General features: G+C 34.3%; 1 protein-coding gene across 1 annotated transcript in view; it reads left to right on the top strand.

Annotated features, from left to right (window-relative positions):
- The first annotated feature begins 482 nt into the window (after nucleotides 1-482).
- Nucleotides 483-13,000, top strand: part of LOC129800622 (low-density lipoprotein receptor-related protein 1B) — a 36,783-nt gene continuing 24,265 nt past the window's right edge. Inside the window, exon 1 of the mRNA XM_055845149.1 lies at nucleotides 483-909. Within this exon, the coding sequence (XP_055701124.1) occupies nucleotides 874-909 (36 nt within the window). The 5' untranslated portion in view covers nucleotides 483-873. The remainder of the gene's footprint in view (nucleotides 910-13,000) is intronic.

Raw genomic sequence — 13,000 nt, 5'->3', positions numbered from 1 at the left:
CTTTGAGTCACTTAATATTTGGGGTTTTTCTATTTATTGATAAAGAAGTGGACTTGGCCTGCAAAAATAAGTTTAAATTTACCTAAAGCATAAATATTTTTCACATTAAAAAATTAATGAGAAAATCGCATTAATTTTTCGCATTAATGCTATAAATCAATTTATATCAAATTTTGCGGGCCAAGTCTACCTTTTTATCATCAAATAGATCAAATTTTGAATATAAAATGATTCAAACACACAAATTACACATTTGGACTCTCACCAGTGACAATTAATGTGAATTATAAATTTTAATGTGCAAGTGTGATAACACAGAAAGACGCTCTAATTTATCATTTTTCCATGAACTTTTCCGATTTTCTTCTTCACTATCTTCGGTGGAGATGGCTCCCATCGCCCTAGAGCTGAGTAGTTGGCCCCAAGTACTGTCTTGCACTTTGCATCATTCCTTTAACACACAATGAAAGAACTAGTGGTAAATTGCGGTGTATGGTGAAGAAGTGGATGGTATATCGGTCGGTTGGTCGCTGGAGACTCTTTCGCATGGGTTCTCCATGAGGTTCTTTTCCATTTTATTTTCAGTGTGTCTCTCGAGTGCGATGAACGTGGATCAAGATCCACAATCAACTTGTGCTCCTCTCCCAATGAAGAATTCACCGTGATCTTGGATTATCAGAGTTATTCAAAGTGCAAGATAATTTTAATAAAAGACTAAAGTGCAGAGTTTTAGTGCAACTTTTCGCTTTTATTCAACAAAACCGAAGTGGATGAGGACCTGAGGGAGAATTTTTTTTAGTGAAATACAGTGAACAATAAGTTAAAATTATTTTTAGTCGAACAAAAAAAAATAGTAAACAGGAATATCTTTCAATGGATTGGCAGAGGAGTTGTTTTCTTATCTCTTTTGTGAGTATTTACCTCAAAGTTGAATTGCCTTTCTGGCCACGGAGGAATTCCTGGTATTGAATTCAAATGAACATTTAACAGGTGTTTGAATTAATACCCTCAAACCGTCGAATTTGTACTATAAATACTGAATACCAAATACGCCGTATTAGGCGGTGATTTTTCGTAATTAACGGACTTCCACATCTATTATCACGAGTTTGTGGTATTCTTCTTGGTGCCTCACGCTCAAAGAGATTCTCTCTTCATCTTCTTGTGCCTAATAATAGTTCACAAGAAGTCACCATGTACCATTCGTGTGCCTTTCCCACAACGTTGCAATTTAATGGTAATTGCAAAAATATGATGTGCGGAGGTTCGTTGCTCCAGAACACTGTCATATTTCAACTGAGATTCTTAATGATCTCACCTACCACAATCTTAACAAAATTTCTTACCCTCAGATCGGACTGAAACTTTTCAAGTGTTATTTGCAAGTCGATAATCACAAACGTTCAGGGTAGCGGTGCTCTCCCTTCGAACGTTCATGCCTTAGAATATGAATTTCTTTTATTTTTCTTAATCCAAATTTAAGCAAATCAGTTGAATAATGGGCCCTGGAGTGGTTAAACTTTAACCTTCGAAAATTCGATGTCGAATTTTTTTCGGTTATAAGTACATACTCTGACAAAAATCGCTCGTAAAAGTTTTGTAAAATCTCGTTTCCCCATATAGAAAAGTAACGAGATGTTTGGCTACCCCTGTCGCCATAGGGATTTTTGTAAAATCTTTTCATTTTCAACAAGATATATTGTTGATACCGGATACTGCACATATTTTACTAATAATATACAAAATCTTGTAAAAGTCTTGTCAGTATTCTTTTTCTATTCACCAAAAAATTACGATTTTGTAGTCGGAAATGGTCTCTAAAGTCCTATTTAACCATTTCCTGCAGACAGCATACCGGCGTATAATTGCTATATATAACAAAAAGCATGAAAATCGTGATTATTATATCCACCAAATTGATAAACAATTAGACAGAAAATATGCCAAGACCATTTTGAGAGAAAGGGATAAAAATGAAAGAGAAAACGATATATTTTGCAACGCCATCTATTGAGAAATTCCCATGAAAACCAGATTTTGAGAAAACTTTTACAAGCATTTTGTTAATTAATTTTGGTGGATTTGGTTTTAACAAGATATCTTGTTGGAAATGAAAAGATTTTACGAGAACCCCTATGGCGGCAGGGGTAGCCAAACATCTTGTTACTTTTCCATATAAATTGACTTATTTTACAATTTTTTTACGAGACTATATACGACAGAGATGTGTAAAAACCGTTGAAACCGAATAAACGTCAAATGAAACATGTACGTCAATGGTCAAAACGCTACTATAGCAAATTTATTTTGACGTTAATTCGGTTTCAACGATTTTTGCACACCTCTGATTTACGAGATATTTTTTCAGAGTATTCATCTAGAATGTCTAGAATATAGGGTCGAATCAACACCTCTTCGACAGGGAACCCCTTACTGACACTTTTGTCAATATGTTGAAATTTATTTAATGTGTCTAATAAATTGTAATTAATATGGCGTCTTTTCATTAATCTACGTTTTTCGATAAGGATAAGTGTTCAAATTTCGTGTTCCAAATGGTACAGTCTAGGGTGTCAATAGGTCCTCCTGACACGAATTCTTAAAGTGTCAATAGGTGTTAATTTCACCCTACCTTCAAGGGGTTATATCCAAGAGAACGTCTAAAATTAGAGGTTCTCTTTTGTACATTTTTAGTGGCTTTGGTAATCCACGTACTTCTCTATGGAATCTATCTAAGCAGCTACCCTGAAAATTTCAGGTCAATCGGATGAAAATTACTCCATTGATAGCTGATTTTTCGACATTTTTTTTCGAAAAAAAACATCATTTTCTCTTACAAAATTTCTTGTAACTGATTCATCTGAAATCTAAAAACAAAATTATAATCTGTTAGCTGGTACTAAAATAGTTCTAGAACGAAGAATTTTATTTTATTTCTTTCAAATGAAAGAAATAAAATGAAAAATAAAAATGAGAATCAAAATGAAAAACCAGTGATAAGCCCAGATAAGCTTATGGTAGCTGAGATTTTTTACAAGCGACCTCGAAATGTTTGCAGCTAGGAGTGCTTGCAACTAGGAATATGTGTAAATTCTATTGTAAATCGAATTTTGGGTATCGCATCGAGCAAACGTTTTTTATTAGTCTGAGTGCAAAAGGCCAACGGAAAAAAGTTCACTAAAATCGGTTAATAGACAGAAGAGATAGAGTCCGGTCCATATGTGTATAGTAAGGGTCGGGGTACAGTGGGTTAGGTTAGCGACAGATGAAACCCATTATTAGAAAGATCTCGCTCTCGGATACAATATATGCTAAAATTTCATCGAAATCCCTTAATAAACACAAAAAATGCAGTCCGGTCAAGATATTTTTGATTATAGCTCGGGTCAGAGAACCAATGGAGGAGTGCGACCCAGCGTTTGAAAGGTCTCGGCCTTAGCTATAACATACTAAAATTTAAAGAAAAAGCATAGTCTAGTTTTCGAAATATTCTAAATTAAATTTTCGAAAATAGATATTTCGACTAATCAGACCTTCGATTAAATCGGATGAAATTAGGGTGTCATAAGGCTTATATTACTCCACGAGAGCTTTCCAAAACACCAAAATTTTTTAAGTTCTGAGAATTAGAAGCGGCCATTTGAAAATTGAATGTTTGACCCCCCCCCCCCCCGCCTAGCTCGGGTCAGGGGTTTCGGGGTACCTTAAGTTTGGTACTGATCGAAAGGTCTTAGTCCCAGCTATAAAATACTAAAATTTGAGATCGATCCATGCCATAGGGCTGATTTTTAGTGCATATGATATTCGTAATCTATGAGTATCAAAACGCGTAAATCCAAAATTTGAGCCCGATCTGACGAGGTCGCATTTTACCTATGACCACAAAAGCTGCGATTCTAAAGAATCTCAGCTAATTATTCATTCTATTAGATTCGTACTGTGCTTTAGAACCCCTATATTTTTAAATTTACTTAAAAGTAACAACATTTTTTTTATTATTTAAATATCTTCCGAGACTGTTCAACAAATCAATCAAAATTGTTTTACTAGAAAATTATAATATTGTATTATTGATATTCAAATTGGATTGAAAGTGATTTATTTATTAACAATTTATTCATGTTTTTATGTATTTCTCTGTATCAGAAATTGCTTTAAGGTTACATTAAATGGAATGGTATAGTTCCAGGCAGCAGAAGTTATTTTAAAACTAATTTGCTAAACGTTTATGAACTATACTCAAGTTGATTGTCTAATTGCTCTGATGTTAACTATTTGAAAATAAACAGACCATTTCCAATTATCAATTTATTATCGCAAAACTTTGAATAAAACTAGTCACTTTAAGGACTTAGATCGATAAATCACATCCCATATTTGATCATAGAATGATCGTTCTTAGTCTTCAGAAGTAGAAGTAGGTCTCTGGTCAGCCTATTCGATAGTGTTCTGTGGGCTCCTTTTGAACACATAAACTTAACGCTCACTACATCTCATTGAGTTTTAATTCTATGGTAACCGTTGGAGAAGGTAAAAATAAAATATGTGCCACAGAGAGCCCCAATTTTAACTCCTTCCAAGAACTTGGCAATGGAAATAATATGCAGAAGATATGAATTCCAACCGTCAATAGTTACACTGACTCAGACAGAAAATAACTGAATAAAATTTACAAGCAATTTCTGTGATATTTCTCGCTCTGTAATTTCCCGGCGCGTATAATTTACGATGAATAATTGCATGTGATCGCGGGGAACACTTTAAAGCATCAAAAGAGGGTAACAGTTTTGATGAAAACTTATTGCGAATTTTTAGAAAACCCGTGTGTTCTAAAAACTAGTCCAAAAATCGCATAAGTCTGTGATTAAGTAAACGGAATAGTTTAGCTAGAATGAAGCAATATTCTTGGTGTTTATTATTCAGAAAATTTCTCAGCTTATTTCTGTGAGTGACCAATTATATCAAAATATTTAAACAAAGTTGTTCTCCAAGATCGAGATAGTATTCATGGCGTTTCTACATCTCAATCTTATCTAAACGGAAAATCTTGGGGCAATTTCCACTAGATGAGGATGATTGTGGGCAAAAAGACAGCATTAATGGATCTCTTGCATGATTGGATGTCTTTTCTTCGAGAGATCACCACATGATTCCTTAGGAAAAGTGTCTTATACTAATGTCTTTCTGCAGATAGATAAAAAGTTGAATCCCGAGGTGAGAAAGGAACATCATGAAAAACAGGCAAAAAACGCGAGTGATGAACCTAAATCAACTCATTGTAGGTGAGATTCTCAATATGAACCATTATGGAATGCATAAAGAATCGGATTGGAACTATTTTTTGTCAAATTACATTTAAACCAAATTAATTTTGAGTGGATTAATGAAAAATTATACAAAGGCGGCTCAGAACAAGAATCGAACAACCTGAAATTCGTTTTTCTCAATTTTTAATACTCCTTGACATACTACCTTGCTTGTGAATAGGGTAACGTGTAGTATTTCTGAACAAGGTGCTTTTCGGGACATAATATGGGTATTTTGGGACACATCAAAAATCCAATAAATATTTGTTTTCTAATTATTTTTAAGCTCTATTTGAAATATTAAGCTCTTTGCGTATCAGATAAACATAAAACTTCTGAAATTTTATTTAAGTTAAAGCGTGAAATACTCGTGAATTGTGAGTGTCATATTTCACTTTTTACAAAACTTTCAGTGTGGCCAATTTTGCAGATGTCAACACAAACAGTGCTTAATTTTTTTCGATTTAAGTCACTTTAATAGTGAAGTTTAAACAAAATTTTTATGAAAGAGTGAAGTTTAGAACTTCTACTTGAAGGTAAAAAATCATGTTCGGTGAAATTTATTTGCATAATAGCGACTTTGTCTGTCCCGAAATACCCAACTGTTTCGAAATATACCACTCTTACTTCATAACATTTTTTGCTATTTTGTATAGAAAATTATGCATTTTTCAACATTTTTCGATAAGAATCTTATTCTGGATAGCATAAGGAATATAAATATTTGTATCAACAAAGAAAAAAAATATTTGAAAAGTCGTTAAGCTGTTTGAAACTTGAAAGTGCTAAAAAGTGTCCCGAAATACCACACGTTACCCTACCCGAAAGTTAATTATTCCCAAAATTATATTAGTGGTGTTCTTATCTTAAGAATTTTTTGCTGAGTGTATATTAATCGTGTCGAGGCTTAAAAAAAATTAAATATGTTTTGCCCAAAAACGGACCACGTCAATGGCAAGCGGACTTGCCGACATCAAATCCCCTGTTTCGCATGAGTCAGGGGGCAACGGATAAACTCATAAATAGGGGGTGGTTTGGATTACCCCTTAGTCACATAGAACTTCACAATTAGAGAAATCCTAGTCCCCGGTAAATGGTCTTCAAAGTTGAAGCCAATTTCTTACTTTCACATACAAATGCGTATGGGAATTTATCTGCACTCGTGACCGTTACACGTTATATGACAAAATTGAGGTGAGCCTTGTGTACAAGACTCTGAGCCTTGTAAAGAGGGATAAATATACTCTATATCTGTCTAAATGCGATCTTGTTCCAAGAAGTGTAAGCTGAGTTTCTGATCAATTTGTGAGTTGGCTTCAAACAAAACACTTCGCTGAGGGCTAGGAGAAACCCCATCGCTGCCTGTCGTTTCTCGAACGCGCTACCCCGCTTCTCAAACGATTGAGAGACTTCCATGTCTTCCAGTCTTGGTCACCACCAGGAGGAAGGCCTTCCCTTAATTCGACAAAATCTGGTGGAAAGACTTCCTTCCACAGACTAAGTCTGGGCTCCTCTGGAGATTTGCCAAGTGGTTTAACAGAGTGGCAAAAGCTCTTGCGAGACTTCAGCCTTGCTCTTGGTTTAAACCGGCGGCAATGAAAAAAAAATAGGGTCGAAGGAACACCTCTTCGACAGCCCCTATTAACACTTTTGTCAAAATGTTCAAATTTATTTAATGTATTTAATAAAATGTAAGCAATATACCGGTTTTTCTGTTATACCTTTTCCTATGAAGACACATGTTCAAAATGGTACAGAGTGGCTTTCGGAATTTGACTGCCTCCGAATATAAGATAATACAGAAAAACTGACTTCGAATATTTGAATTTCGATATTTTCAAAACGTTTTTGTGAGCAGATCTTCTCATGATTGATCGTTACAATTGGTTTTCGATGCGAATTGATCAATGAATCATAATAAATATCCAGTTTTCTTTTGTTTTTTAATAATTCACAAAATATCTTTATCATCCCAAAAATTTGGGGACATAACATTTTATCCAATCTTTCTTGTTCGGTTTGCTTTGGAGTTGAACATCGAGCTTTAGTTCACTAAAATCATTCTTGTTTCAATTTAGAATCATGATGAGAGATCCAAATTTTATATATAATTACGAAATGAAATTCTCTTTTATTATTTGGATATGTTTTTTTATCTTTAGATAGGGGAAACTGGGGCACCACCAAATAGGGTCGGAGGAACGTCTGTTCGACAGGGAACCCCTATTGACACTTTTGTAAAAATGTTGAAAATTATTTAATGTATCTAGTAAAATATAAGTAATGTAACGTTTTTTCTGTAATATAGGGGAGACTGGGGCAAAATTTGTCAAAACGAAAATTTCAATATTCACTATTTTTTAAAATAAAAGAGACTGAGGCTTGAAATTTTTATTGTAGATAGCCTTCATAAATCTTCTTAAACTTGCAAAGTTTCAAGGGATTCGAAGAAGGATAATGTAAAATAAAAAATAATGAAATTTTGAGCCCTATTTTTGGAACATTTGGCTTACATAAAACATCAATACTGATTAGCTCAATTTAAGCACATTTATCGTTAAGATAGAGAAAAAATATCTTCGACAAAATTGTAGAGGAATAAATTTCCTATAAAAATATGTCTATTTGATATTTTTAACGTTTCCGAAAGTAAAAGGTCACAAATTATCCGAAGGCTGACAAAATTTGCCCCAGCGATTTTGAGAATCTCCACAAAATCGACTTTTAGAAAATGATTCAAAAATCACATTTCTTTCGAGATAGAGGAAAATAGTCTTCTGCAATGTTGTAGAGCAGTAACTTTCCTATAAGAATATGCTCATTATAAAACGTTTAAGTTTTCTCAGAACTCGTGAAAGAATTAAATATGTGTTTTGACAAGTTTTGCCCCAGTCTCCCCTACCTTTTACTATAAACACAGATGTTCAAATTTCATACCAAAAATGGTACAGAGTAGGGTGTCAATAGGTGCTGACACGAGTCCTTAAAGTGTCAATAGACGTTCCTTTCACCCTACGGGGTAGTACCAAACACTGCGATTTTTTAATCAGATATTAGACTTCAGAGGATAAGACTTATAGGAATTTATAGACACTATAGGGATGCTTGTCCACTGAAGAAATGGTCAAGATAGTCCAAGAAGTTCAGAAATAAAAATTAGTGTTTGGTGTTACCCTGTGTTTAGTGGTGCCCCAGTTTCCCCTATGTTTTGAAGGTAGTCTAAATTGGAAAAATATGAAATTTTCGAATCCAAACTGTGTGCGAAGTCTAAAAGCCTTCCTCTGCTAATTGCTTTTGAGTAAGGATTCGTTCTGCATTATTCTTCAATTCAAAATTAATTGATCTTTCCAGAAAGCTCAACGAATTGTAAATTTAATTTTAGAATCGTATATAAGCAATTTACCAATTTATGCTTCAAATACATTGATGAAGTGCCGATTCCCCAAAGAAAAATTACCGGCAATTTGCAATAAACTTGACTTTAATATCTCTAATCTTCTAATGAATTGTTTGGCCAAAAAATAAACGATTGTGCAAAATTTCTTTTACTGTAAATGCGTAAGAGAAAACGTCAAAGAACTTTTTGAGAAGAATACCATTTTTGGAAAATCCTATATTTCTTTTTTGGATGATATCTCTCTAATGCACGATGACTAATTTCCTATTTTATTGCGCAAACTACCGCTTAAGAACTTTTTAATTGACTTTTAATGGATCAAGAAGGTATTTCAATAACGCATTGGTGTACGAAAAATGCTGAAGACAGCGTCTCACGTTAGAAAATTGGCCCATTTTTAGACAGAATCTTATTATGGTGTGAATGAAGATATTCTTCTCTGCTTCCCATAATTAGGGTCAAATGGAGTACTCTTCATTTGAAAACGACAGAAGCCGTAAAAAAAGATGATCATGCTGGAGTACAGGTTAATTTTACATAGCAAAAAATCTGTTCTATTTTTTTTTCATTAGAATGTCTGAAGCTTGGTCTGAAGCAAAGAAATGTCTCAATTAGAAGTCTTTTTGTGGCAAACATGAGGCCATTGAAGGTTATAAATTAGAGTTCTGAGCGCCGTAATTATTTTTCTTAATTATTGTTGCGGTAGTAAAATGTCCAAAGATTTCAAATCTATTCTTTGGGTTTGTCCAGACATGGTGTTGGGAGATAATACAGAAACAACAAAAACCGCGAGACAATTAAATTAATTCAAATTTAATATTTTTCCTCCTGGAAAGCCATAAAAGTGCCCCTCTTCTTGGGTCTATCAAATAAATCTCCCGGTCATTTTTGCCATGGCAAATAACCGCAAATAGTTCTTCATCGCTCCTCGGTATTTCTGATAGGAAACATAAGAAATGAGGCACCTAGTAAAAAAAAACACCTAGCATCAAATTCCCTGCCCACTAAAAAAAAAACATTTAGCAATTTTTTATTAAGAGTGTGATTCTCTCGTAAAAGGGAAGAAAGAGTGTGAGTTGAATCACCTCGTGAAATTGCCATACAAAAGACTTTAGCAAGAATTGGTGAGAATCAATTAAAAGAGTGCTTCTAATAAAATTTTTCAGCACACACACCTTTCCGCGGAATAGAGTTAGGTGGTTTTTTTTTTATTTCAGAGATGTAGAATTAAATTTCATTTTTCATGAATTAATCCAGAAGTGATTTATTGTGTAATCACACGTGGGAATATTTGGGGGAGACGCTGGGAGAAATTTGGGGCAAGATTTATTGCGGACTCTTGCAAAATTATGATGAAAATTAAACATTATAGTTTGTTAAGGAAATAACAAATTTATTAAAATTTTGGCAGCTCCCTCTGTTATAACGGAATGAAAATTCATTAAATAAAATTTTATATTGACTAAAAATTAAATAGGGGAATGTAGGCATGGTCCGCATAGAGTGAACCTTCAAACGATGCGAATTTTCTCTTTGTTTGCAAAGAGCTGACTTACCATTTCTCATCTCGTTTCATGAACTTAATAATTATTTGTCTTATAGCTAAAAAATGACGAACTAGCTCGTTGTAAATAAAGAGAAAATTTGCGTTGTTTGAAGGCTCACTCTGTGCGAACCATGCCAACATTCCTCTAAAATAGTATCGTCAATGTAGGGGAATGCGCGCTACCTTCGGACGACTCAAGGTTCGAATAATTCAGTTTTTTTCAATGTGTTTTAAATGAATTTGTACCATTCTAACACTGAGAGAAATCCGGAAAAGTTAAAATAACATTCCGGAAATGTTAATTTTACCCTGCAGTATTGATCCGAAATCGGTGTAAATATTACCCTTTTTAGGTGTATTAGGGGTTAAAGTTACACTTTTTCATGTTAATTTTACCCTTAAAACTGTGTAAAATTAACATTAAAAATGTTGAAATATTTTTACACCTAAAAAGTGTTAAAGTTATGAGGAAAAAAGTTATATTTTATTAAAGATTATATTTTATTTAAAGATTATATTTTAATAGCTAGTCCAATTCCTCAAATTTCCAAAAAAAAGAGCTATAGGTGAAATCCATAAGGAACATAGAAAAAGAATTGAATTGTCCGAAGCTTGAGTCGACCGAAGGTGGACCTCTCCAACAGGGGTATAAAAAACTCCTGTAACAACAAATAAATTTTTTATACAGTGGTAATGCGTTCTAGGTTTTGCGAAATGCTCGAATTCTTCACTTAGATCCTATAGCTAAAAAGTACTTTCGCATCATTAACCGTTTCCCGGTTCTGAACCGATTTAATCCGATTCATAGATCAGTCAAAAGATTCTACAAAATAGTTTAAAGAGTAATAAAATGATTTTCGTGGAAAAAATATTTAGCGGTTTATAACCGGTTCATTAACAGTTCATAACCGATTTGAACGAATTTAGAAATCACTCAGAATATTTCCCAAAATACACCTTAGGAGTAATAATAATAATAATAATGCTGGCACAACATTCCATGAAGTAACAAGGCCTTCCCGCAAGGGGATTTCTAGACATACATTATTATTTTTCCTTGTACGGGCTGAGGATGTCAGTCCCATGCCCGTGGAATCAAGTGCAGTGAAGCTCACTGGATGCAATCCGAACACCTTTAACGCCAGAAAAAATCCTGGTGACCTAAAGGGGATTCGAACCCGGGACACTTGCATCATAGAGCGAGTGCACTACCACTTGACTCACTGAGTACCCATTTAGATATTAAGAAAATTTCATGAAGTCGTAGTAGTAAAACAATTTTAATTGTTTTGAACTGACTCAGAAGACATTTAGGATAAGTGTGCCCAATTCCGACCAGCTTGCAATTCCGGCCACCTGTTTTGTTCCTCGAATTTCCATGAAGTTTTAGTTTTTACATACTCTAGAGATTATACAATGCAAAAGAAGAACAAAAAATGTAGCTTCGACAAACGAGATGACGTGAAAAAGATATTGGAAGAATTCCCGAAGGGCAAGAAACTATGAGAATGAAGGTGGCCGAAATAGGGCACCAAAGCTATGTCTACATTTTTATTCATTTTAAAATGTTTGAGGAATAATTTTAAAGTAAATAAAGACGATAAACTGTCTACAAGGTTCCAAGCAACACTCCTAAAGTAGAAGGAATGAAAAAAATCAATTTCTATTAAAGACTTTTGCGCTTGCATGCAACTATGCCGAAATTTGGCACACTTACCCTATATGACCCCATTCGCTTGATAAATGCGCTCTCTAGTGTCTTTTTAAACTTTGACCTTGAAAACCCACTATTAGGAATGATTCAACAGCGCTTTAAAGTGGAATTTTCATTTGAGTTTTAGCAAAGGGTAAAAATGGGTATTTCTATTCTACCTGTCAACTTATATGCTAAATTGAGTTGCAGCAGTCAAGATTATACTCAGAGAAGATTCATCAGAAGTCAAAAAATAAAAGGGACAGATAATCCTAACCGGCTTATGTAGGTGAGATTCTTAACGTGAGCTAACTCGGAGTGCATGCAATTCGATTTAGAGCTGAAGTAGGGAGACGCCATTCAGTTATCTTGAATCAAATTCGTGAAATTATACAAGTTTTGTATTTGAACCAAAATGTCAAGGATTTGGATGAACTGACAGAAAAGTGTTATATGGGTGAAATGTAGACCAGAATGTTCTCTATAATTTTCCCATAGCAGAACTTGAACTCATCGATTACTCAGAAGCCAAGATAATCGAGGTTTTTTGTTTCTTAACTCGTTTTTTCATCCAGAGTGCCCCAAGTGTTCATTTGTTGAACTTCAACTAAATCAAAGAATTGTTGTATTTTGCGGGACTTTCCATTTAAACCCCTATTTTAAGTGTCTTGGTGGTGTAGAGGCAGTCAAATTGGCATCTGAGTGTTTTCAAAGCGTTATTATGGGAAAAATCAATTTTTTCACACTTAAACGGCAAAATCGGAGTGATAGCGTAGTCTGACCGGAAAATGATGTATGGACGAAATGTAGAGACAAATGTCCTCTACAATTATGTTGAAGTAATCATCAAAATCGGTTCAGCGACAGTCGAGATAATTGAGGTTATGTGATATTGAAATTGGTTTTTCGACTGTGGCGCCCCTGGTGTTGCTCCCACGAAGTTCAAACATTCTAGAAAGTTGTAGCATTTGGTGAGATCTTTCGTTTAAGCCCTCATTCATCAAAATCGGTCACATAGAACCGGAGATATGATTTTTTGAATTTCGTGAACTTAGACC

The sequence above is a fragment of the Phlebotomus papatasi genome, chromosome 2 (genome assembly GCF_024763615.1).
Source record: "Phlebotomus papatasi isolate M1 chromosome 2, Ppap_2.1, whole genome shotgun sequence".
NCBI lineage: Eukaryota > Metazoa > Arthropoda > Insecta > Diptera > Psychodidae > Phlebotomus > Phlebotomus papatasi.
Note: the sequence above shows the minus strand (reverse complement) of the source record. Positions and strands in the feature narration are given on the sequence as shown.